This window comes from Serinus canaria, chromosome 3 (assembly GCF_022539315.1).
Source record: "Serinus canaria isolate serCan28SL12 chromosome 3, serCan2020, whole genome shotgun sequence".
NCBI classification, from domain to species: domain Eukaryota; kingdom Metazoa; phylum Chordata; class Aves; order Passeriformes; family Fringillidae; genus Serinus; species Serinus canaria.
In genome coordinates this window covers 55,433,372-55,460,994 of record NC_066316.1, presented here as the reverse complement: position 1 = coordinate 55,460,994, position 27,623 = coordinate 55,433,372, and the positions used below count along the sequence as shown (strand labels likewise).

Genomic DNA, 27,623 nt, shown 5'->3' with positions numbered 1-27,623 from the left:
TAGTTCACTTATTTACAAAATTTTATTAAGTAGATACACATGCTTGGCAAGAAATAAAGTACCCAGGTAGAAAACATGCACATGCTTCCAATGAATCATAAAAGGTCTAGAGATTGCAATCAAGTGTGAAAGTGCCAATGTTTTGACCTTTGCTGGAGGGCTTGTAGTGTTGTCTCCTTCAGGCCCTCCTTGTCAGCCTTTTCCTCAGTATCTTCAATGCTCTTCAGTAACTGTTCTTTACGCTCCATGAAAGATCTTTGCAAGGCTCCAAGAGCTTCTGCCTCACTTTGTTTGGTTCCCAGCAGGTTTTGAACTGTCTCCAGTTCCACACCCAGGTTATCCACCATAGCCCTGCAGGAGGTCCTCTGCCCAGAAATGCTGTGTTTCAGATGATACTGAGCCTTAGTAAGGGAACCATCCAAACCGATAGCACTGGATTCCAACTTGTTAAGATCCTTAATAACACCATTGAGTTCCTTCTCCAGTAATTCAGATTTAGCTTTATCCATATTTCCTGTTTTCTCCACTGTCTGCCTCAGCTGGTGGAGCACTCCTGATACAGCACTGTGGTGCTCCAGGAACATTCCCAACTGATCCAGGGCCTCCTGTCTTTGGCCAGTTATCTGACTCGCCTCCTGGAAGATCTGAAAGCAATCTTCAGTCTTTCCCTGCAATGTCTGCTGGTCCTCTGGGCTGCTGAAAGAACCCAACTTCTCTAGATGCTCCTTCAGACTTTGTAACTCCTGTTTCTTATTTTCAACTTCCATTGTGTGGTTCTATGTGAAAGAAAGAAAACAGAGCTGCCTTTCTTCTTCAAATCAAGAGCTCAGGAAACATTTTAGTACTGAACATACGAGTGAAACAAGTTCTACTGAGGGGTTTTCAGTAGGAAAAGTTCAAGGTTACAATTTTGCTTTAAAACTGTCAAATAACAAGTCTGTACGTGACTGCAACAGCATAAATGCATTACTTGCTAGTTCTAGAGGAGTATTTAGCCAAATGCACTGGACAATTTCTTCGTCTTTAATATTTACATCCAGAAGTTTACCTTATTGTGAGACGCAGCCAGTTGTTGATCAGCCGTGTTTATCTCTGAAGTGGCTTGTAGTTCAGCAAGAAATTGCTTAATCCAGTCTGAAAACCCGAGCAGGAGCTCATCAAACTGCCCATGCTCAGCAACAAGTGATTGAAGGAAGTTGATCCTACAGAATGTCAGATGTAAATATGAAAGCACTTGATGCAATTTAATCACTTCCCAAAATCAAACCCACAGCTGACTGGTCAGCATTCAAATCAATGCCAGATGCAAGGAAAGTAGGAAATGCTACTCTAGTTTGCCATATTGATTTTTTAATTCTGCAGAATAACATAACATTTGAAAACACCTTTGGATCTTTCCTGTTACCATTCTTTGATTTTTATCAACTGTTAGAGGTGCTCCAAAACACCAAGGTATGTTTTTCAAATTTTCTTTATAAGCGTAATCCTAGCAAAGACAATGTCATTGATGGAAGCTAAACTTTGATTTTCAGTCATAGCGAATCTTGCCTAGCATCTGAAACACTGAATTAAAGTATGACTCTCATGAATTTAGGCTGGGAGTGAGGAATTTCATATTCAACCTCCTCTGAAGTAGGAAAGGGTAAAGTCTGATCAGAACATAATTCAAAACAAGTATCTGTCCAGACGAGCACTCAGCAGAATTAAGTACCAAGTCTAAACCTTGACCTTAAAAAAGACCTCATCATTTACCTTCCATTTTGCTTAGAAATTTTTCTTCCTAATTTTCAACATGTAGAAGATCATTATATTGTAAAACAATCATATTGACAAAGCACTTAGAAGATTATGGCACTGATCAGGATCTATAATTTAAGCTACATTACAAATGGCAAAAATGTGTGTTCATTATGGAAAGAATTGAAATCTAAACATATGATAACATACAGTTTGAAATAAAGGATCAGTTTTCCTGAGCTTAACATGAGCCAGCAGCCTAACAACTGAGCACTTATAGTACTTATGGCAAATTAGAATTTCAAAGTGAGTTTAAAACTACAATAGTGTGGCTTTGCACAAAATAAAGCATATAACTGAAACAATCAAGAACAGATTATTGGAGATTATGGAATTTACTTAGGAAATTGGAACTGAGGAAATGCAACACTGCCTTCATTTCCTGCCCCGTACTCCTTCAGACTCTTCTAGCAAAAAAAAATCGGGGGTGTATGTCAAAAAGATGGCATCATAAATGTGTGGGATTCCCCACCCCCCATTCCTGGGAGTTCAGGGATTGGTATTGCTCTAAAACCTTTGTCTTCCTAATGGCAATACTGTAAAAAAACACAATTTGGGATTGGGCTTCCTCATCTGGATATTGGTTACTTTACCAAGTAAAAACCACTCTGAAGCACAAACCTTTTGTCAACGATTTGTGGTAAAGCTTTCCACCTTTCATCCAGCTCTTCAAATTTTTCTTTTATTGCTTTCACACACTGCTTTGAAGCTGTTGGAAACAGCGACTCATTTAACTGTAAAAGACTCTCATAGACAGATGTACGGGATTCAATATCTGCTCGCAAATCCTGGGATGACAATGGAAGGAAAAGCTTTTAGCTGAAGCATGGCACCATATTATGCAAAATAAAACTAATAAAAACTAACAAAAACTAATAAAAAAAAACAGCTACAGATTTCCAGCACAGTACTTTGAGTCAAGTGAGTGAGCAGAGGCAAATTCTTGGAGGAACTGAGGCCTTTTGGGACAAGCAGGTCAGTGGACAGTTAAATTCAGTAGGGATTCATCTAAGTTAGTATTTTTCTTTCCTTCAGGACAAAGTATGACTTTTATATATGGCTTTATTTTATGATGGCAGTGGCTAAAACTGACACCACATTTTGCAATAGATTTTGTGTGCAGAAATAAAATTGTGAGGAAGTGTTGCAAACTGGCTCAAAAAAAGCAAAACACTAAAAAACCAACCAACCAAACAAACAAACAAACAAACAAAACCCTCGAAAAAAATCAAAAAACCCCAATAACAAGCAACCTAATCCCCAGCAAACTACTCCCAAACAAAACACCACTCAACAACAACAACAAAAAAACCAAACCCAAACCCTGAATTAAGTTTCCTTTTCTACTTGTCTTCAAGGAAGAAGGTATAAAAGATGTTATGTTTGGCCAACTGCTTCATAATAATCTAAAAACAAATGGCAAAAATTCAAAGGGAAGGCATAATTTAGAATAGGTTGAAAGTCTTGTATTTGAAAAAAATAATCAGAACCAGACTTCCACTGCGATTTCAAAACCTTCAAGCATTTTTTTCATCTGAGAACCTTTCCTCACATGCAAAAAAAAAAGAAAAGAAGTATTGCCTCATAAAGGAATTTCCCTAGAGAAAGGATCTTCTAATAAGCAGACTGATGTCCTTCCTTGATAGATAATAGGATATACCAAGGCACCTTTTTCCTTTTTTCTTTAGCTGGCATATTATAGTTAAAAGTAATAGTAAAGTCATTGAGAAATAGCAAGTGATAATGTAATATCTCCTAGGAGATTTGCACAGCCCAGAATCAATTGATTGCCAGACTATAATTGAGCAATTCCTTCCTTTAAAAGACACAGAAACACACCAGAAAATGCAGAAGGACAATATTTCAGTTGAAACATACCTGCAGTGCCTGCAGTTCACCTTCCAGCTTAATTCTGTCGGCAGAAACATACTGCTCTGCAGGCCTGCCTGCAGCTTCACACCCCTCCAACCAGGCCAGGAAGGCAGACAGCTCCTTCTCCTGCCTAGCAAAATCACAGCCTGGAGTTACCAAGTCATCCTCTCAGCCTCACACACTGAGCCCAGGAAGGTCTCTGTGTCCCCCACAACAGATGTGGGAGTTTACTCACTTCTGCCACTGAGCCAGAAGATTCTCTAACAAGCTCTGTTTCTCCTTAGCACTTTCCAGCACTTTTTCATATTTCTGCTGTAATGCTGTGACCTTTTGAGCAACTTCTTCTTTGTTGGCCACCTTTCGGACACCGGCTGAGAGCGAGGCCAGAGGGTTGCTCAGTTTTTCCACAGAATGACAAAGGTCCTAGTGAACATGTAGAAAGAACAGAAGTCACATACATAAACAACAGAGTTATGGTAACAATGGTGGGAAAAATGCTCTAGTTCTACTCATAAGTTTGAAGCCATGCTACATCCATCAGATCATGAAGTCACTTCATAGCCTAGATATTGCTCAGGTCCACCCTAGGGACACGTGCTCCCAGCATACCAATGAACTGGATTGCAGTGGCAAAAGAATTCCCTGGGAACAGTGCTAAAGGGAAAAAACTCTGCAACAAGAGTCAGATCTCCTGAATGGGCATGTGACACTGCATCATCCATGAAGGACAAAGCTCCAAATTCAGGGAAAAACTTGCGATTCCCCCACGCCTGCCTAAGAGTTGATTTAATCACGCCTGTTTAAGAGTTGATCTAATTCATATAGGGTGAACTCAAAACCTCACTCCAACAGGTGAGGACTGCCAGACTTGCAGCCAATGTCATGACATGGGAGAAGTAGGGAAGAGTTTCTTGGAACTTCTGTCAGCATTAGCTAAATTACAATAGTAATTTTTATAATTACAAGAAATCATGTATAAGAGGAAATGTTAATTATACAGGAATAAGTTGCTGATAATTCCACATCAAGATATTTAACCATCATGATCCCCTAAAGAGAATAAAACCTTAGAACAGCATACTCAGCATATTCATAATGTTAAATATCAATAAAAATGATGATTACAAGTGCTGTCTAAATAAATTCTCCATATGCAAAATATTTTTCCTCAACTAGTATCAAGCTTTTTTGAAGCAGAAAGGTCAGGTCCCCCCTGAAAACAACCTTTGTAAGCAGTTATCAATCACTAAGTTCAGAAGATATTATATGCATTTTACTGCAGGAACAATATGACTGAAATTTTATGTAGTATTTTCTTAGAAAGAAAGGCTATGATTATTGTTGAAAAAACTTAACAGAATTTACAAACCAAATTCCCTGAGATGGGATTATTTGTAGCTTGAATACCAATCTAGTACTTGTTTCCCTTTTGCAATGGACTGAACCAAATATCCAAATACCCACTGATTCCTAGCATCACAGATAAAACTTTCTAAGTTGAAACCCTGTCCAGTCTCTTCATTGTCCAAGAAAAACTACTTCCAAGGATATACTTTCTTTATTAACAGATTACCTATACTAAAATCCAAGTTTCATGAAAACCTTAGAGGAAAAATGCCTAACAGACTTGTTTCTTATCTCCTGTTTTTCATAATGTTTTAGATGCACAAAGTTAAAACCAATAACCTGAAGGACTAAGTGGTACTTTTAGGCTTTCTTTTCCCCTAGACTGGGGAAGAAACTTTCTAATTCTGTCTGAAATGGTGGCAGGTCACCCCTGCCTCCTGCCCTGAGCTGTCTGGCATCAGGCAGCCCCTGCTCTGGGGTTCCTGTAAGGAGGTCAGTGTGACACTGTGTCCCTGGGCTCAGGGCCAGGAACAGCTGGCCACCTGCTCACCGTGCAGTCCTGGAGAGCTGCGTATGTTGCTGCTGCTGAAGAGCACGAGGTGAGAGGCTCAGCCAGCTTAGCTTCAAATTCAGACACTGACTGCTGCACCTATAAAAAAACAAAGGCAAACCAGAAGCTAAAACCAGCAGGAATTACATAAATGATTCTTTAAATAACATATTTTAAATGTTTGCTGCTAAGAGAATTTTATATCCTAAGCCTTTGTAGTGCTGAATGCCTTTTGAAGTTAAAAGATGCTAACAGTGCTCAGTTCCTCGCAGCTGCGGCAATAATAATATTTAAATTTTCTTTACAACCTTCTGTCAACCAAAGAATGAAGCTAAAAGTGTTTATAAGAAGTATGGATGTGGTTCACTGGTGCAATATCCAGGAGAATCACATGGGTTTTCAAGAAGACAACATAATTTTTATGTGTATAAAGTCTGTATATTTTACTGCATTTCTGAGGTTGCCTTTTAGGTTATTCAAAGCACAAATTTATGTATCTAGGTCTTGCAATTACCTTACAAGCCCGCTTATTTATTTTAGTCCATCCTGTTATAATATGCATTTTATAGTCAATTTTAGAAAAATATAGAGCAATTCTATAAATTGCTGCAAACAATCCATTAGATTTTTCATAATCTACCTGTTTAAGACTTTCTTCATATTTCTGCTGTGCTGATGCATTCCCTGTGATTGTTCCTTCCAGTCTCTGTGCACGATCTCGTAGCTCTTCCCAATACCTTTTGACCTGAGTCAGTTTGGCTTTAATATGTGCACGTTCTCCAGAGGTAACAAACTGGGAAAAAGACTTGGCTTCCTCTTCTAGGTTTGAAATTCCAGTTTTTTTACCATCTATCTCTTTATTAATATCCTAAAATGTAAAGCAATAGTAAAAACATTCAAACTAAGTTTTTAACTATTAGAACAATATTTTCCAGTTCCTTTTTTTTCTCTATGCTACAAACATCCTTCATCAAAAATTACATAGGAGAAGAGTTCATTGACCACTTGAAATAACTAGTTACCAAAGTCTTTAATATGACCTGTAAATACCCTTTTTCATTTTGAAACTGTCTCTGTCAAAGGTTTAAAATATAGGCTGCCCTAGAACCAGTGTGTATGAAGAGCAATTAGAATTGGCTGAGGTGCATATTTTCAAGCAGACATGATGGCTCATACTTTAGCATCTCTTATGTCACAGGAAGGTAGTACACAATTCTCTTTAAGATTAAAAATAGAAGATGGAAAAACATGACTGTGTCACTGAAAAAGCATTGTCAAGGAGCTGAACCCCAACAGTTGGTTAGTTATGTTTAATAGGTTTTCAAGCACTTACCAAATAAAACACGCCATGATTAGAAAGTAGTAGAGATGGCTTTCCTTTACTAATTTAAAATACTACAGTATAATAAAGGATAAATTTAATTAGATCATAAGTTAGGGTGAGTGTGCCCTTAGGCAGAACACTAAATAAAGAACCACATTGCAGTATAAGTAGGAAGTCATGAAACAAGGGTGATAGTGGTTTTTTAGCAATTTTTTTAATCTGTCCTGTCTAAATAATTTCACTTAGTAAATGCATAAGACAAAATTGCACTGGCTTTACATTTCAGCAGCTACATGACAGCAACTGTCTCCTATTATTTTGTACTTGTCTTATTACAAATTAGAGGTAAACTTGGCAGCTGCATCATCCAAAAAAGAAACAGTGTTTCTCATTCAGGGCCTATTTATAAAGTTGGCACCAATGAATTTAGAATTAAGCTTTTTTTCACAACAATTTTTTAATTACTGCTGATATATCATGTCCATGGAGCTCTCAAAAGCAATGGAAAACATCCATTGGGAGAGATTTGAAAGATCAAAGTGAGTTCTTTGTAATTGACATAGGCAATAGCATTCTCACATAAAAAAAAAAAAGTTAGAATATGTATATACATGAAAGCAATCAAAAACTTTCTTGAAAATGCACTCTCAAAGCATAGCCAGTGCCCAGCTTCTAATACAATAGTGATAAAAATATGGTCTCTTTCTCATAAAGCCATTATAAAGCTCAGGAGTGGCTTGCTGCAACATTCAGTCAAAAATTAGCAGGGTGACTGTCAGAAAAAAAAAAAGTGGTGCTATAAGAATTTATAGTTTCTCTTTATGCAATATATTCTGAATTAATTTGGATTATAAAATATCTTTTTTTGCACAAGAACGTGTTGCTGAGGAAAAATACTGGATTTGCAGCCCTGAAGCTGAAATTATCTAACAATGCAGCAGATACAAATGAGGCAGTGCTTTCTCACTCCTACGCTATTCTGTTAAATTCACTCAGTTACATAAAAGAAGGTGGATAATTGAGGCTTTCAAACTCGCACTGAGTCTGCCACCAATGGTAACTACTTGTGATAACTGTCATTTTGTTCCACCAGGAATATCAGAGAAATGTGTAGGTGAAAATCTGGCTCTGCTGAAGTCACTGAGGCTTTGCAATCAGTGTCACCAAAACCAGAATATTACCACTATCATGTAGGATAATTACATTCAGCTGACCCCAAGCTTTTTATCTGGTCAGCCAAAGGTGTCAAGGAGCACACTACATTTTTTTTGGCATTTGCCCTATGTTGAAATGTTCCTTACTAATGTGGTGTAGTAGAAATTATATACTAAGTATGCTGATTAGTGTTGTGAAACAGAGTAGCTCATGAGGAAACTTACAACAAAACAAAAAAACTCTACAAAATCAGGCACAAAGCAATGCTGCTGAAGCAGATCTCCAGCTATGTCCATGCACTGGAGGTGAGATGACAAGTTTCACATATCACAGCTCATAAAGCTCATTAGTTCACCTGAGGTACAATGATGTACCCCGTGCCTTATGTGGGGGATTTTCTGGTTTATATCTGTTCACTCAGGTGTTCATAAACATCATCTGCTGACCACGGTGCTTATATGTGTAAGAATTATGATGGAATTTTCAGAAACTTTCAATGCAGTGTAAAAATCACTGCTTGTCTGCATCTACAGTAAGGAACAACCTTTCTGGGAACATGGTTGGAATAGGCTAGTAGGACTTAAGGCTCCATTTAGACAGACAAGAACTGATACACTGCAATGCAATAATAGCATCATTTGGTGCACTTATTTTCTGTCTTAAACACTGGAATCCTGTCCACTAACTATAGAAAAGCAGGACAACACTGTAATGTATGCCAGTGGAATAAGTGCATACATATTATTTCAAAAGGAAACTGGTTTTGAATTGCTGTGGTGATAAAGCAAGAATTCAAACATTGTTTTGTTATTCAATGATGAAGTCAAGAGATTTTATTTATTTAGTCTTTGTAAAGTTGTGAACAAATTAAGAACAGGATAATCTGTTGATAAACTGTTTCTGTCACATGAAACAAATGCCTAATAGGATCCTTTGGAAATAGTCTCAAGCTGGTCTGGAAGCAGCTGCACACCTGTGCACCTCCTGAAGAACAAGTAGGTCACAGAAAAAAGAAAATGGCAATGTGCACTGCCTATTCAAAAACTCTGCACCCTTAGAAACATGCCATTCCAGGGAAGGTACATTTCCATTTGTGGAAGGATACAAAGTCAGCCCTTGAGATTAAATGCTTGGAGACAATATGCACCTCAGTCAGCAATTTGAAACTAAACCACTGTGTAACTACAGGAATGTACATGGAACTGAAGACAGTGCAATACAATCACAGTAAATGTTATGTAGGTTTTCAAGCTATCAAGAACAATAGTTTCTTTATTAATTCAGCATAAAAGATACACAAATCAAGTAATAACTTTAGCTTGCAAGATTAAAATCAAGTTCTATAGCCACTAGCTGTTGTATGTTGAAAAAAAAAACAAACTTGTATTTATGTAGCTATTTTGTTGAGATTACTCAAAAAATGAGAAGGGTATAAATTATGTTTTTAACCATACACATAAAGACTTCATATATGTAAATTAAACACTAAAAGAGAAGGAAGCCTGTAAGAATTGTCCTTTAGTTTATAAAGACCTTACTGCTTGGTGTATTTATGTACAAAATGTGCCATCATTTAATCATGGTACTTTTGAAACATGGAAAATGTCTCTTTTCTCATTTGGCCTTTGGCAAAATAACAGCTAAATGGGGCTTTAATACTAAACATAACAAGAACCAATCACCTTGATTTGGCTGATCTGTATGTCCAAAGGAGATGATGATGTTTCCAAAGTTTCCAGCTCTTTTTCTTGTTCAGCTATCCAGTTGGACAGAGCTTCAAAATTATTGCCAAAATGATCCCACTTGTTTTTCACCATTTCCATGCTTTTAATACTAAAATTAACCAAATCAATTAGAGAGAATAAACAGTTTAATATAATGAAGCTGCCAATATTCTTGTTAAAATAAAAATGGAACTTATGTAATCTACAGGAGGGTAATTTAAAAAAGGTCTAGTTTTAGAGGATCAAGTTGTGCATCTAAATTCAAACATGGTTCTCTAGACCATGCACCAAAAGTCAAACAAATGCATTAGCAATTGAGGGAACACCAAGAGGTAAAAGAAAGTACAGCTTTATTCATCAGCTGTACAAGAATCTCATCATAGTGGGAAGAGAAAGGAAAAGAAACATCAACAGGATGAAATTTCTATGAAATAATATGGGATGATGAAATCTAAATATTTAGATAACTGAGTGCATAGGTGTTCATAACTTAGTCCCTACACCAGAATGATTAAAACCAGTTAAATGTGGACATACACACAGTCACCAATGCTTGACTGCTTTATTGATCTTGCTTTTGTGTAACAGCAATCTCCACCTCTTTTAGGAAGTTCATGTTTGCTGTGGCAATGATTTCCTACCAAGCCAGAGAATCAACAACAAATGTGACTCAACTCCCTTAGAGTTAGTAGTTTTACATTATAGGTATGTTAAACAGAGACAGATTATGACTGATTTTTCTATGTCTAAGATTGCAAACAAAGCACCTATTTTTTTGTCACAAGCAAGAAGGCCATTATACAAGGCCTAACAGCATTAACTTCCAATATACAAGTTTCTGCTCCTTTCAAGTAACTGAAACCAGTGCTAATGTAGGCTCTGCACACAGCTTGCAAAACACGTATTTTCTATTTCACTGAAAATATCAAAGTTTCATCATAAAAGTTTGAATATTACAAAATTTCAAAATACATTTTCCTTCTAAATATAGCCTAAAAACCATTCCACCGTAAAAAGTTCTTAACTTTTCCCCCCTCCTTAAAGCTAGAGGAAGCTTTAAGAAAAGATGTAGCCTAAAAATGTAAAAGTTGGCCTTTTTATTTTTTCTTATTTATTTTCAAAATTAAAAAAAAAAGTCAACAGCCATTTACTTGTAAGAGTGTATGCAAATTCAAGTTATTTGTAGGAAAACAATGTGCAAAAATATTTCACTCAAGTCAGCTCATGAAAATAAAGCTGGAAATCAGAATGCAGGGACCAAATCAGTGGTACAACTGCTGTTGCACGCCTTCATTGGAGTTTCTTTAAGAAAGCCACAGACTGTAAAGAATATAACCCCAAACACACTGCACAGCTCTGCATGGTTGCCTTGGAAGACAGATGGGCTAAGTTGTTAGAGCAGCTGACAGTGGAGAGCTGCTCAAACGTTTCTCTCCTTTTCCTGCTCACTGGCACACTATTTAACTTAGGAGTTTGGAATAACTTCACTTTAAAATACTCGGCCAAGATTTTTATTGATGATGCAAGTTAAAATATAACTCTTTCATACTTACTATGAGTCCTGTAGACACCCTATAGATAGTTGTATGTATTTGCATCTTTTACAGGTTAGCTTTTTATTATCTGTCACACCACCACAGACATTCTGTATAATCCATACATTCAACTAAAACCTATTTCATATCTACACTGAAAGGGTATATCAATGATGACTTTTATTTAAAAATAAATTACTTTATTTAAAAAGCAAATATTCATTGCTGGAAGGCTAAATTTCATAGATTGAAAAATCATACTAGTTTTCTCTCTTAAAGTGGAGAAAATAATATGTAAAGTATTTAGTAAGAGATGGTAGAATTTGACTGCAAATCACTCTAGCACTTCATGTTGGAGACAGCATTACATAAATGGTCAGACCACCATTTGCTGCACAGGGTATTTGTTCTGCTTTATAACTGTTCTTTCACATCAGGAAGAAAGCAGCACTAAATTAAAATCTGATTACCATGACAGTGGTCATTATGAGGAAAAAAAAACCCAATTGTTTGGGTATGGCCCTTTGCTCATACTCTGAGGTGATGGTAACTGCTTAATCTTTTACAGCACATTATTCAAGAGAGTAATTCCAGTAAGATAAAATATAAATGGCACAGGTATCTATGACTTGTGTATCAGATCTGGTGTATGCAAAAATACTGATTTCATACATACATACAAATAGATCTGTATAGGGATAAAATGAGAATAGCAACATCATGAATTTGAGTAACAAGTTCAATAACTGAATTACTCACTTGAGAGAAGGGAATAACTTTTTAAAAATACAAAAAGCTACAAGTATTTATCAAGATTTCCTTGGAGTTTGAACCTTTCATTTTTAAACAAAATCTGGAAAATTATGCCTTTTTTTTTGGCAGCAGAAGCAGCTTTTGATATTGCCCGTGCAATACAATCTGGGCATTCAGCTAAGGTGAAGGCACTTCTTGACACTCCTATAGAGAAAGTGGAATACTGAAAAATGAAGCAAATGTGGTAAATGTGCTGCTCTAATACTCTTTCCAAAAGAGACTTTTTCTTTCCAAAAGAGTCCAGTACCTCAAGAATGAGCTCAATTATCCCTTCTTCACATGACTGGGGCTTAAAGTGACAGGTTAAATGTAACTAAGTTCATGAACTACATATAATTAAAAGAAAACAATTTGTTAGTTTGCACACGCTCTTTTGACATATTTGGTACCGTAGCTTGGTTACTATGCCAGAGAAAGCAGTAAATGACAGAGCTGATGAGACAACACAAAACGCTGACAAAGTAGTCTGGAAATCTGATACAATCTTATAGTGAAGAATAAATATTAGGACTTGTTAAGAACATACTCTTCTTCAAGAGTAACTTCCATTTTTTTCACTTGTTCTTGGATTGATTTTGCCTGATGCTGAAGGGACTGCTTGTTCTTTGAACCAAGCTGTATCTCAGAGGAATTCTTCACCAGATTCTCAGCCTGTACTGCCATTGCTTCAGTTTGTTTAGAAAGTTCCTGTAAGGATGCAATACGTATTAATACAACCAGAGAGTTTCATATATTTACACAAAAAGTATTTTTCCTCAATGTTTATGGTTGGAAAAAAGTACCCATGTCCTACATGTATATTCTGAATATGTAAATACATAAAAACATCTCTGAAGGAAGTCAATTTTATGTTACATTAAGAAAAGTCCATTTGAGCAAACTAGATTGATTAAATTTATCAAGGGATGTTGTAAGTGCAAAAGTCTTTAACTCAAAAAATCAAAGTTTTTTCTATAGCTCTTCAAGTAATTTATTTTTGCATTGCAGAGGATAATATACATCTTTACTTAATTTTTCAATCGCACCATTCACCAAGGGGGTTTTGCAGTACCTCATATTTTGTATTTTCACTTTGTTTAGCAATTATTTTCTGTCACAAACACTGAACCCACACACCAGAAAAGCTGATGCTGAGCATAACCAAGGTAGGTATAATTTATTATTGCCTTCATCAAAGGTTAACAGTGGTGTGCAAACCGTGGCACTTAAGTAAAACAAGCACTGTTATTACTTCTGTAGCAGTAAATAAAATGGGCTGGGATAATTCTGTGTTACTAAGGACAAATTGCATGTTATGGCTTCTGTCCATGGGGTGGGTAGACATCTTTCCTTTTTCTTCTCAGGTCTAAGAGTGCCATTTGTCACATTCCACACAGCCTTGCCAAAGTGCACCCTAATAACGTTGACATGCAAGTGCTCGACACTGGATTACCAGTGTAGGTGATTATTGAGCATAAAATGGGATGTCCTCAAAATAATACTAACTTTCAGCTTCAGATAACTATATCTTATATTAACTATAGATATCTATAGCTTATATTAACTATAAGCTTCAGATGCAGACTTTGAGATATCCTTTGTGTTTTTTTCACAAAATGACTTTTTACCTCTGGGAAGTTTACGCGACCACTCATCTGTATATGCAATTTGCATGGGCATTAATGGGAAATCAGGCAAAGATTGAAGGCAATGCACTCAGCCCATGTTGAGAAGCAAGGCAGAAGGACACCTCAGTTCCTGCATTTCACACAGCCAGTACCTTTGTCTGATCCAGTTCTGAGGAGAGGCTCTCTAAACTGCTAAAGTTTAGGATACGTTCAAGTACAGAGCTTGCTTGATTGAGATATTTTACTACTGTTTCTTTGTCTCTTTCAAACTGCTCCCATTTATTTATTGTGACCTAAAAAACAGACAAACAAAACCAAAAAAGGAACACAAGGAGATCAAAGGAGAGAAAATGAGGTTTTCCTTGTACATTACTGAAAAAGGAAAAAGAGAAAGTCTTGACACAAAATAAAATAATTTTTCCTGAGAAGCCATCCACTCAACAGTGAGTAGATGAAACTCTTCTAAACTAAATAAAACTTTTTTCCTTGAATGTTTGCTGACTCATATTATGCTGTGCAAAAAAAGCACTGTTCTCTAAGTTACCAGCAATACTCAAATCTTATGTCCTGTAAGATATCTGAAGTAATACATGCATATACTTATGGTGACAAGTAGTAAAAAATATCAAAAGGATTTTCAAGTTCTTTAATTAAATAAATTACAGTAAAATGTTAGAAGAAAATCCCTACTCACAGGAAAATCACACATAAGGACTTATTTGCTCTTTTCTGATGTAGACTTATGATTAACCTACAGCATTTAATTACCAGTCACAAGAACTACGACAGCTTAAACAAAAATATTCTCTTGATTCTGAAGCACAGATTAAGATTTTACACATGAGAATTTTTAGAGAAAAAATTTATTTCATTAATTAGTGCTTATATTAAGAAGTTACTTGAGGTTTATTGATTGAGTTTCTCATCTTGTATTTTCTCATGGGAAATAATTTTGGTGACTTTCAACATTTGCACGGAATAGTGGCCATTTGGATTAACATTCTGCTCAGAAATATGTAAAAAGCAAACCAGATATGGGAGCAAGAAGCTATAAATTCTAATCCCAATTCAGTCCATCATTAGTTATACAAGCTGAAGCAATCCACTTGAATTCCCTGTGGCTTTCCCCTTCTTTAAATTTAGGATCACAGCATGCATTTCACACTGTAGATGTGAGGATTATATTTGCACATCAGGTGTTAAAAACCTATTATCCAGCTGAAGGACACTCAACTAAAGAGCAATGCCATCTTTAGTAATCGGAAAAGAGACATCAAAAAATAAATTCACAGATAAATTATTTAAAATTGTTAAGTATTATGACTGAATAGTGGAGACTTTCAAACACTTCTAGCCAGAATGCTATTTCTTTATTATTTAAGAGCTATACAGCTTTAAGAAGTTTTCATAGAGGTAGTGATCATGAAAACCCCCAAGGACCAAAAGTCAAAGGTGAGAAAATGAGCTCAGTTTTTTGATATTAAAAAAAAAATTGGGTTTTACTAAGTTTAAAAAAAGAAAATGAGGAAGAAGTAAGCATGAGGTCTTATTTCCAAAAGCAAAACACCCACCTGCAGTTGCTCTTCCCGTTTCTCCATGGTCTGCTGCATGTTCTCCAATGTTCCCTCTAATTTTTGTAAATCCTCTCGTACTGTGCTGGGCAGCCCACCTTCAATCTGCAGCCGCTTGGCTTGGGAAATCTGCTTTTGCACATCTTGCCTTTTTGCACGGAGTCTCCTTGTCCTTTGCTAAAAGGATTCATCCAACAGCAATGATTAGACTCTTTAGCCCCTTTGGGAAACTGGAATGATGCAGCCCCTCTCTGTTTTTGCAGGGGCATGCAATGAGAGTAACAGACAAAGGGGCAAATGGGCAACTATTCTTGAGAGTCTCACACTCATCAAGTATATGCCCTAGTTATCAAAATGTCAAATGCTGCCTTTTGTGGCATGTGCATGGAGAAAAAGAGTGAAAATGTGGCCATTTACCCAAAGCATATTTGAGAAAGCAGAAGCTGCAGCAGTTGAGCAACCACAGCAGGAGTCACAGGTGCATGTATTCCTCATGACTGAATCCAGGTCTGCTCTGCTCTCCTGAGGCACAAGTTGGAGCCTCAGAGTGAACAAAGCAATATATCAGCCTTCTTAGAGAGCAGCAGAGTGTGGTTAGGTAGTGTAACTCTGTCCTGGAGGTCTTTCTGATTTGTAGCACTATCAGAAACTTCTGAGAATACATTCTCTCTCCTTCATGACAAGTCTGACACAGCCAGCCTTGCTATGGAAACTCACAACTAGCTCAATTCTACTCTGGGTACCTTCAGGTCTGTGTCAAAATCTGCTTCTGCCTTGGTAGACTCCATACTGCAAGGAAAAGAGCTCAAGGAGAAGTTAACTATTTCTACTACCTCTCCTAAAATGGATAAGGAATGTGGAGTGTTTAAAGAAGGAATACAAACCTTAACACATACAACAGTGCTTATAAACACCAAAGAGTTGGGATAAGACACAGGTAAGAGTTAGTGATTGGTCAGCACTAAGCTGACTCCACAGAAACAGATGTTAACATAAAAAACTTAACTAATGTCTAAACATTGGCAGTAAATGATTCCTAGTCTCATTAGCTCTCATTAGCTGCTCTCTTGAGCAGCTCAAAAAGTTATTTTCCCATATTTGGCCTTAAAAGCCATGATTCTTGGTGTATGCAAGCCATACCATTGATTATTAGCCTGTGCATGTTTTGATCCATTATCAGTGCATTAAAAACCTCCTGTTCTACTCCTACAGAATGGAGGCCCATCTGTCACAAAAATGGCTATCCAGAGAAGGAAACGAGGCTAGAGCAGCAACATCTTCCCTCCAATATTTAGAGCTGGGGCCACATCAAACTGCTAAAATAGAGAAATTTCCAAAGCCAGAATTGTGCCCAATTTACCATGACTGAATCTGAAACTAAAGCTATAAAAAGGTAAAAAGGGAGAGTCTACATATCTGCAGAGTACACTCACCCAAAATTTAAAGCGAATGAAGGTTTTTTTCAGTGTTTTGTGTCCCAAAACCCCATGTGAAATAAATCTTGACAATTAACATTGAAATGATACTGAAAACATTTTTCATTAAAAGGAATCAATTCTAGGCCATATAGGACTGTTTCCTTTATAACTTTTTCAAGTTTAAACATAAAGACTTATATTAATAGACGTAACAAAATTTTGTAATTACATAAATTAGTAATTTTAAAATAAATTGGATATGGACATGAGTAATTGCCCTACCTGATGATGAAGCAGTAGCTGCTGAGCTTGTAATAAACTTTCTGTATCCAGGATCTTTTCAGCCTCTGCTTGGACTTCTTTAGAGTTGTTGATCAACTCTTCAATTGCACTTTTAACTTCTTCTTTGTACTGGACACAGTCTCCAACGGCACCCAAGGTATTTTCAATCTAACATCACAGATAACTTTAAGTATTTTATGTTGAAAGACACATCTGTATTTTAAGGGTACATTTATATTTGCAATACCTTTCCAAAAACACAATAACTTTATTATATTTAAACCATTTTTATCTCCAGCATTTTTGACACCTTTAACTTTACCTTGAAAAAGTGTCTCTAGCTTTAAAATGTGGCTGGGGAGACCTCTGTCTTGTTCAGACATACTCCCTGTTACACTGCCACATGACAAATAGCTATTCAAGTGACAGCTGTGACAGCTATTTACTGGTGATCACTTAGAAAACACACACTCTCCTCCCTTATCCTTGCAGGCTGACCCAGATTCCAAAACACCTGCATTACTCAGCATACAAAAAAATTTTGCTGCCATCTAGACTGTCCTGAGCAGTGTTTTGGTCAATCACAAATACATTAAAGTGCTGAATTAGCCTGGTTTTATGGACCACAATGTGCATGTGCTGCAGTACCCAGTCTCAGCTTGCACTATTTTATAAAGAAAGAGGAGTATCCATTAAACACACCAGAAAATTCTCTATTTGACTCTCAGGCTCTGTTCCTCATATATTTCCTGTGTTTTAGGGGTTTAATCATAAACAATTCTAGAACCTTTTCCTTTTTTTTCCCTGTTCCTTTCCTTTCCTTTTGACTTTGGAGAGTCATTTGAACTCAAGCCATTTAATTTCCTGTTATATAAATATTTAGGTTTTAGTCTCCAAAACTATTGCTGAACTCTGGCAATGCCCAGTTATCAGTCCTTGCCTAAACAGTCTCATCCATCTGATTAACAAGCTTCATAAATAGTATTCTGATTTCTAAGAATCAGTAGTTGTTTAACTATAATTTAGAGTGCCATTTGGATTATGCTTTCAGATTCAAACCAAGTATTTTCTTATATTACCCCCATTAAGTTATTCTCATTAACTTACATTTAGTTATGACTTTAAAAGAAAACAAAAAAAAAAGTAATTTAACTTGAAAAATCATCCCCCAAAAACTAAAAAAAAAAAAAAAAAAAACAGTAAATGAAGTTTTTTTGCACTCAGGTGGAAATTACATTCCTTGTCCAAACTTTCCAAACAGCTTTCACACCACAGATGTTTAGACAACTTTCAACAAATACATAGGAATTCTATACATTTGAAACCCCTATAAGGCCTCCACAAGAACTGACATCAACAGTGAAATCCTGAAGTCTGAACTCTTTCCTGAACTCTTTTTTTGCTTTTAAGTGGATCTATTCCAACTTTTAAGTGCAAGATGCTCTGTTTCACCTGATTTTTCTTTAACTGTTTAAACTGTGAAGCAGTAAGTTCCCTGAGAGCCTGCAGAACTCAAGGGTTCAGTGTTTCTGAGAGGTTTTGCTTGTTATGAGTTAGAAATTTCCCATGATTTCTGCAGTTACAATATCTCCTTTTCATTCAGACCTCAAAGAACTGAAGCCTTTTTCTGCAAGTTCAGGACATGATACACATCCTTAATGACTAGAAACAACCCCAAAGTAGTGCTCTATTTCAGCATAAAAGATAAATAAATCATTATTAAAGTGAAATTTTATATCCACTAGCTGATGTACATCATGGTTTTGACAATGTTCACTATAAACTGATTTTAAAAAAACTAAAAAAAATGACATTTTGTTTGCAGAAACATTTACTATGATACTTTCCAATTCTGCAAAAGGAAAGGATCCAACAGAATAATGCCTTTTTTCTTTTTTTGCCTGGTAGTCTCAGTGCTTAGCTACCCATGGAGTACAAATTAATTTTTCCCTGCTGAAGGCTTGCAGTTTAATTAAAAAAACACAGCAGGGAACTTGTGCTTGTGAAGCCATGGTTGATGTCATGTCATGTGACAGTGTAAGTGGAGAGCTCTTGTGTCTGTCATACTGTACCTCAGCCAGCAAATCCAGAAGTCTCTTGAAGTCACTGGAAAGTTTACAAAGCTCATCCTCTGTCTCTTTGGCCTCCAAATCAGGACAGAGTGAGGTCAAAATGACAAGCCTAGATTTCAGCCAGTTGTGATTTTCTCCCTGCTTGTGAATATGCTTCCTAATTTCCTACAGAAGAAATCAAAACATATTTTCTTCAAATATACAGAATACATCAATAACTGACATTCATGGCATCACTTCAAAGAATAATAGTGTAAACATACTACTTCAGCTTGAAACACTGGGAATGTAGTATTTTTCTACATGCACAGCCCTATCAGATTCTGTTTCAGTCAATGGCTAGAATTTTGCACTTCTTTTACACTCCACTACTAATTAGACTGTTCTTCAGTTAGTAGTAAAATACTTTTCCCTCAAAAACCTTTTTACTTACAGATAGATAGATAGAGGGCAGGTTCCACATGTATATTTTCCATATATTGACCATATTTCTTAGCTGCAATTTAAATCTATATTGCTGACTTCCCCAAATAGATAATTTCATGCAATATAAAGTTAAGTGTAATTTTTTTTCCTATTTAAATTGCTTTTGTTCCACATCTCTTTTCAACCGGTAATTCATTTGTATCTTTGTGGTAATGCTGATGTGATGTTAATCTACATGAGCAAATCAGACTTTTTGAAGCAGAAGCACCCATTAAGTTAAGGATCTATGAGTTTTATCAAGGTCATCCTAATAATATGTCTCCCTATATCTAGACTCATAACCTGCTCATGAGTTTCACACAAACACCTAAAGTATGTAGGTGCTCCTAGTATGTGAAATTAAAAAAACCCCAAAAAACAGAAAGAAGGGTCGAATCCCAAGTGTCACAATAAATTATTGCTTAAAACTAATTTAACTAACCGGCTCAATCTTCAGCTATTCTATCACTTTGTTATCAGTCACCAGTACAAAACTGAATGGTAGAATATTTTTTCCTTCCCTGTTATACTATGGCAGAAGAGAATTTTTATAATAGAAGATTTCCTTAAATGTAAGTAATTAAATGTAAGATCATTCAAGAACCTGCAATCCAGAAATTTTTGCTTTTCTTTGAGCAGCACTTTTAACTCTGCATGCAATAAGATGAGGGGCAAATATTTTTTCAATCTGCCCCTATAATTTTAATGTTCTAATATAGGGAAAGGGACCTGTCACTCTCTAAATTATTAAAAATAAGAACTTCTGCTGCATTTGCTGTAACATGCACCTTTCTCCTGGTAATGTTTTAAGGAATACCAGGAATCAACAGAGCTTCTATGGTCTCTGCAGTAAAACAGTTGCACTGCTTTGGAGAAGAATTTTATCCAGAGTCCCAGTAGCAGTGACCACAGCTTTGTTAGAAGACAAGATAAGGGCTCACCCCCACAGATGCTTTACACTGCTTGTACTTGGCAGTATCGTTAACATTTTCCTTTATCTTCTTTAGCTCTCTTTCTGTTGATGAAATCCAATTGGCCAATTCAGAAAATCTGAAATAAGATATCACAGGATGAAAAAAAAAAAAAAAAGTTACACAAAAATTGGCACCACAAAACAATAATCTCTTAAGTGTAGGCAAAAAATTATAAAATCCACTTGAAGCCCCATATAACTCGTGGAATTTACACAAAGTACAGTTTTCTACTAGAAGCTAAGATCACAGTATCATTTTTCCCATGGTGCTGATCTATGATGACACACAGAGGAGTGACCATGCATAAGGCTCTGCCAGACCCAGGTAGGAGTGGAGGTGACACCTGCTCTTATAGCCCTTCCAGGTGTCCGAGTGCTCTGTCAGCTTCATGTATGTGCTGTCTATCTGGGATTTCAGATCCTTCAGGATTCGCTGGCTGCTTTCCAGTGTACCCCTCACTGGGTCAGACACTGGCAGCTTTTGGCACAGTTCTTCCATTCTTTGTAGCCTTTTCTCACACAGGTGGTAAGATCCCTTATCACCGAAGAACAACTGATGGGAGACAAAGCAGAAGATTCAATAGAAATGCAAACTGGAAGAAGTCACCCAGCATATCTAAATATTTTTCATAAACTACTAAATTAAAATAATTTATTTTTCTTTTAGATCAAGAGATGATCTGTCATAAGCTGGACACAAAGAGTTTGTTGGCTCAAGAGTTAGTCAGAACTTGTGTTTATTACTGACATTGAAATGTATTTCTGTAAACACCCCCTTTGAGGCATGGAACTCCTACCATGTGTTCCTTGATCATTCTTTCATTGCCTTCTCTGGATAACACCTTGTTCTGTCGAGCTAGTTCAGCTTTGCACTCCTCCACTGTCACCAGGAACTTGCTTTTCTGTACTTCAATTTTCAAGTGGATCAAATGATATGGGGCTTCTGTTTGAAGATCCTACACACCCACAGGGGCAGTAAAGAAGCACAGAGATAAAACACTACTACTTCCATGTAAATTTGCTACAAATAAATAGTCTAAAACCTGATAATACAGAAAACAAAACATATATGTTCATGAACAGATAGGGGTTTGTTCATATCCACTTTGTTACCGATGCCTTAGTTTGTATCAAAAGGTCATCAGTTGTGCACCAAAATGTTTGTGTATATGGCACGTTACAGAGACATCTTCATTCTTGGCAAGACATAGCAAATATTTCCTGTATAAAATAGTATTCACAACTGCTTCCAGAGGTTTCTGCCTGCCTGCTAGTGAGGCCCCTCATCCATCACTCCAACTTTGACCAGCAACATGTTGCAGCAGGCAAAAAATTCCATAGCTGGTGAGCAAAGTTAGTTCAGTTGTTAGTCTTTGGCAGAAGACAGAATTTAGGCTGATGTCTTACAAATTTGTTTGTTTGGTCAGGAAAGTAACTGTAATTATCCAGCATCAGCATAAAGGAAAAAATGCTAGCATCTGTACTCAAGACAGGTATCATTACAGCTGTATGTAGCAGGGGAGAAAAAGGGTTTTAAAATTAACTTCTCATATTTCTTGAATTTACTTTACAGGGTTTTTTCAAGAGGATATTTGTAGGTGGGTGTAGAGGTATCTAATACTGTAAAAAAAAATTCCCCCTTTTTTTTTCCAATTGTATAAGAAGCCAAATAATACAAATTATTTTGTTTTCTTTCATTTTAATTTTTTTTTCAATAAATAGGTCATTCAGAAACTTTCCAAAACTAAGATTGACAATATCCAAAGATGTCATTCACTAACCTTCCACTGCCTATGGAGTTTCCTCACAGCTTCCTGCAGGCTGTGTTGCTCTTGTTCTGGGAGGATATCAGTAAGTTCATCACAAGCTTTCAGAAAGGCGTTTAGGACTCTCTGATCCAACTGGTTAAAAAATTCCTAAAGTGGAGGCAGGAAGTGAGAAGGTGAGAAGATGAAGCTGGATATTGATATGCCAACAGGAAGTTCCCTAATACACACTCTAAGTTTCAATGTTATTTCTGGTCCATTAAAAAATTGATTGAATAAATGAAATAACTATTTCTAGCCACTTAAAGTCCAGCAAATTAATTTATTCTCAGCCAGTACACTGAGATGGTATTTTAACAAGAAGACATTTCAAAGCTTTATGCATAAGTTATGGTTATAATACAGAAACAGATATTAATCTAAAAAAAGAGCAGTGAATGTGTGAGATTGTCAAATATAGTGTTCTAACTCTCAGTGGTTTAGTGAAAACCCCACCCTCGGTTTTTTCACCTTCTGGTTGCTTATATCCAATCTGACATCAGTAAGTGAGCTGATCATTTCCCTTTCTGTTTTTCAATATTAACATCAGTTTGAACTGATCTGTAAAACTTCTACACATGCAAGAAATCCACACCAATTTTAGAATTAAGTAAGCTTTTATGGCATGCACTCAGAGATTTCCATGAGGAAGATCAGAGAATTTACTCACGCTATGTTTCCTGAGAAGTTCTTCAGGATTTCCTTTTTCTTTTAAGCAGCAATTGGCAATCTGTATTACTTTCTCCAGTTCTGCTCTGGACTCCTCAAACTTCTTCATCAAGCGGCTATTTGCTTCTATGTTTTTTCTCCACTCACCAGCTTTCCTGACCATATTCTGAGTCACAAGCAAAGAAAATGAGCTGGCACTTTCACACTGAGTTTTATTCGCTCTCTTTTACCATGACCTTACAAAACATGCATTTAATTTGTTTCACTCTTTTAAATATATGATTTTCACCATGCTTCTCCCTCTCATGATCCCATTTTCCCTATTTTTATTACTGAGGCTTGTGCTAATGTCATCATTCAAATAAAAATTAGTAGATTAGATGTCTCTGATATTTTCAGAATGCTTCTGCCATTTGATTAGTGAGTTTTTTTCCTAAAGCCTGCTTTCAAATATAAAGCACCTGGTATGATCAGAAGCTTGCCATTTCACTTTTCCTAGCACCAAACTACCTCCCCTAACATGACTCAAAGTGAGGGGGGGTTTGACCCACAGATCCAACCAGTTCCATGCTTCAGTTCTTCTGACCTGGAAGAGGTTTGTATGATTATCACACCAGTATGTCAGACAAGTAACCAGTCACAAAGTTGCTTAGAAGACAGCAAATTTTGTGGTTTAGTTGCTGAAATCCTCATTTTGCAACCCTAGTCACTGCTCTTCCATTAGTCTGCTTTTCAGTCCATCCCCATGCACTGCAATATCCAGTGGCTCCAATTTCATGAGCGAGTAAGAAAACTTACCAGGAGAAATGAACAGTTCAGCACCTAAACTGCTGCATGGTACTTGCATCATGCTTACTGTACATCCACTTCACCATCCTCACTGATAACAAGCCTCAGCATAAGGAATTTTGGTGAGTTTACCCAGCCAGCTAATCAAACCTGTCATTCTTGCTAAATATTTTCAAAGTTTTCTGATAAAAATATCTGCATAGTAATAGAATTGTATAGGGTTTTACTCTTTACAGGAAAAACTGCCAGTTTCTCAACTGAAGTATTTTAACTTCAGGTCTGACACACTTGGTATGATTATACCCTATTTTTAGGTTTATTTTCTAGCACAAAAGAGATAAACCACTGCCTACCTCTACAGAAACAGAATAATTAATGTTGAACATAGTAAATTTCCCAAGTTACAGAATTTCCCAGATGCATTTCCCAAGTGCATCTGCTTTTGCTACAATAGGCTAAACTTAAACAATTATTTCTACATTTTAAATCCATCACAACTTATCTTTAGGAACACTCCACAAAATATATTACAAATTCTGACATTCACTTCTCAGAGAGAGCTATTTATTGATAGGTGATTTTCTGCAGTTTAAAATTCAGCCTGGATAGCTTTATACTGAATAAAAATAATCTGAAAATAAATGTGATAGAATCCATTATGTGTAAATCTGACTCAAGGATAGTCACAGAATCACTGAAAATCCTCAGTTTGAGTGGACACATAAAGATCACTGAGTTAATCTCTGGCTCTGCACAAGACAACCCCACCCAAAAAAATCACACCACATGTAATGGCTAATTTCACATTAGACTGGGGCTAGACTGGTGCTGAACAGCCCCAAAAATAGAAGTAGAAACTGATAACAACAGGTAAGGGGAAATATAGATCAAAGGCCATATCTTTGGATTATCAAGTGAAATAGATTTGCAGCTTTCTATATTCACAGTCCACTGCATTTTCTGAGGAAATAAAAAGCCCAGCAATAGTAGCATGTGCAAGTTTCCATCTTCCATGCTTTGTGTGAAAGAAAGCGAGCAAATGATTAGCCAAGACCATAAAGTCAGAAGAAATAACAAACAGTGCAGCCCTAACAGTAGGATTTCATGTTTCCTCATCCAAAGGACCCTGAGGCATGATAAAGTTCTTTTAAATCCCAGGTTCCTCTGTGGCAGACTCACCTCTGAAAAAGTGCATGGAGAATGTGATTGTCAATCCCCTGACCCCTTATTACCTGATAAAGACAACTCTTTAATTGATAACTTGACATCAGAGAAGAGAGCTACCCAGCACAGTAGCTACAGAGTGATGAAATGTAGGTACAGTATGATGGATCAGCTGCACACAAATTTTCAGAAATATGCACCAAGGTATGGCATTTTTACCTGAAAAGTAATCTGAACTTGTGTAACTTTCTTCTGAAATGTTGACTGATGGAAATGCTTTAACACTTCAGTTGAAGCCACACACTGAAGGATACTCTGACTATTTCTCTCAATTAGGGACACATCTTTCTTGCAGTTTTCTTGATAAGCTACCAAATCCTGAAAGAAAAAAACATATATTCACCCTGGTCAGGAACAAAGAGGAAAAAGGCATTTGGCAAAATAACAGGAAGATGCTTTTTAACAGTAAGGACAAAAGGGATAAGGTCACAGGACCATCTCAAAGAGACTACACAAAATGTTACATGGAATAACACAGATGACACAACTTTCTCCTTGAATGCAAACTGTTGCACCCAAATAGATCTCTAGCTATTCACAAGACAATATACAGACATGTACTCAAGCCCTTTGGGTAGAGAATGTAGGTCTATTGATCTACACTGCAAATCCATTGTAGGTAAATATATTGTTCTGTGATTTAATTTTATGGTATTTCTATATTTATTGTATAACTGAAAATAACCAACAGTAACATAGGAATGACAGCTCTCTGTAGCAGGTTGAGATCTCAACCTTCTTTGCCTTTCAACAAATTAATCCTTCATGTTAGCTTTTGGAATTCAGATTTCATTATAAATTACATTAAGTAATGAGAAATGTACTTTTAAAAAGAGAGAAAAAGAAAACATGCATGAAACATTACAGGCTGAAAAAAGCTTTAAAAATCTTACTTTCATTGAACTTCCCAAGAGAGTTCTGACTAGCTCTGAATTCCTCCAGAAAGAAATGCTTATTAGCCATTAAGAAAAGTTAATGCTATACTGCAATTAATTTCAAATAAAGCACTTTTCCAAGCCTTTAAAAATTTCAATATTAGTTCAAGGAAACTTAGAGAAGTTTCTGATCTTGATTTTATATCTGCTTAATAAAAAATCCAATGCATTTCTTGCACTTCAGTCCAATTTCCACCAGATTAAAAAAAAAAAAAAAAAAGTCTTATGTTTACTTCTTGGATTTAAACCAGGACACTAGATAGGAACAAAAGTTTCAAATTTTTTTGTATTTATGCCTAGCTGACTTTAGGATAAGGCTACATCTGTTGTCTGAATATCTGCTCAGCTTGTAGAGTTACAATCCAAATTCCTAGAAAGATAATTGTAAATACTCAGAAGCAGCAGACCTTTGTAAGATGTTTTTGAAACTTACTTGGGCTTTTTGTTTAAGAACAGTTGTTGGTTGTGCTTCAGGATCCAGGATAGAAATTATTTCATTTACTTTTTCAAGAGATTCATAAAAATGTGTGATTTGTTTCTCCAGTTCTTCCAGTGGAGACAGCAGACGTTGGCATTCATACTGCTGGGCACTGGAATACTCCTTAACCTTTTGGTCAAGAAAAACAGTTATTGAAACAGTTGTAAAATTCAATAAATAGCAGCTTTTTCTGCATGTAGGTTTATATAGTTGTTACCTACTCTTTTTTAAGATAGAGCAGTCCTGATCTTTAATTACTCCTTAATGAAAAGAGTATTAAATTTAAGGATGGTAGTCTTAGCATTTAAGAGAAGTAACACCTTCTCCACCCTGAAACCATCTACTGTTACAACCATGTACTTGTTCAAATGCATATCTGTGAGAATTTATGTATTTATTATTTTAATAGTCTACAATTTGTAGTAAAAAAAAGCATTTTGCAACCTTGCCCAGCTGCTCTTTGAGCCGTGTCAAAGTTGCCAGCATTTCATTGGCTTCCTCTTGGGAAACTTCTTTTGTAATAAGTTGCACCGTTCTTGTAACTGCTTTGTACTGAGCTTCCATGGCAGGCAATTTCTGCTTGATATTCTGAAAAAAGAGTTAAAAAAAAAAATTCAACAACAGTACTTATGCATTCATGGGAGATAAAAGAATGATGAATGACATATATTCTAATTGTAAATTATTTTCGTCACTGATTTCAGTGAATGCTGAATCATATTTCGAATCCATGAAAACTGAGCCAGAGAGTATCAGTCAACTCACCTGAATGTGACTTGAAAACTACAAAGAAAGAAATATCTACTGAGACAGTGTTTTGTAAATTTGCTCTAAAAATGTCACTAATAGAATACAGCTATGTATCTATATATATTTTAGATACAGCTGAAACTATGCAAAAAAAAAAAAAAAGCGCCACTGATAAAAACCCCAATTAATTACTGGAATGCCTACTAAAATAAATTTATGCTATCAGAATTAAATAGTTGCAAGTTTCTTTCTTTTGAAGAAGGAAAAAAATAAATGAAAGGCAGACACTTACTTCTAAATCTTGCACAAACATTTTGACATCATGAAAGGACACTTCTACAGCGACTGAAAATTTTGCATTGCTTCCATCAATAAAAGCTGTCAGATGGGCCACACCATCAACATACTCCTTCCTCATTTTGTCCAGTTCATCTGCTCGAGCATACTAAAAATGAGAAAGAAAAGGAA

At 36.2% G+C, this 27,623-nt stretch overlaps 1 protein-coding gene across 11 annotated transcripts in view; it reads right to left on the bottom strand.

The window, feature by feature from the left end:
• SYNE1 (spectrin repeat containing nuclear envelope protein 1) overlaps nt 1-27,623 on the bottom strand; it is a 289,839-nt gene that overhangs the window by 168,276 nt on the left and 93,940 nt on the right. For all 11 annotated transcript variants that reach the window (XM_050973206.1, XM_050973205.1, XM_050973201.1 and 8 more), the window contains exons 18-39: nt 27,448-27,600; nt 26,850-26,993; nt 26,361-26,534; nt 25,152-25,310; nt 22,981-23,145; nt 22,287-22,421; nt 21,303-21,461; nt 20,850-21,058; nt 20,474-20,582; nt 19,068-19,232; nt 16,996-17,163; nt 15,296-15,472; nt 13,877-14,017; nt 12,644-12,804; nt 9,728-9,878; nt 6,207-6,434; nt 5,567-5,665; nt 3,905-4,092; nt 3,676-3,799; nt 2,419-2,585; nt 1,049-1,202; nt 148-776 (exon numbers count right to left, since the gene is read on the bottom strand). In XM_050973206.1, the coding sequence (XP_050829163.1) occupies nt 148-776; nt 1,049-1,202; nt 2,419-2,585; nt 3,676-3,799; nt 3,905-4,092; nt 5,567-5,665; nt 6,207-6,434; nt 9,728-9,878; nt 12,644-12,804; nt 13,877-14,017; nt 15,296-15,472; nt 16,996-17,163; nt 19,068-19,232; nt 20,474-20,582; nt 20,850-21,058; nt 21,303-21,461; nt 22,287-22,421; nt 22,981-23,145; nt 25,152-25,310; nt 26,361-26,534; nt 26,850-26,993; nt 27,448-27,600 (3,959 nt within the window). The remainder of the gene's footprint in view (nt 1-147; nt 777-1,048; nt 1,203-2,418; nt 2,586-3,675; nt 3,800-3,904; nt 4,093-5,566; nt 5,666-6,206; nt 6,435-9,727; nt 9,879-12,643; nt 12,805-13,876; nt 14,018-15,295; nt 15,473-16,995; nt 17,164-19,067; nt 19,233-20,473; nt 20,583-20,849; nt 21,059-21,302; nt 21,462-22,286; nt 22,422-22,980; nt 23,146-25,151; nt 25,311-26,360; nt 26,535-26,849; nt 26,994-27,447; nt 27,601-27,623) is intronic.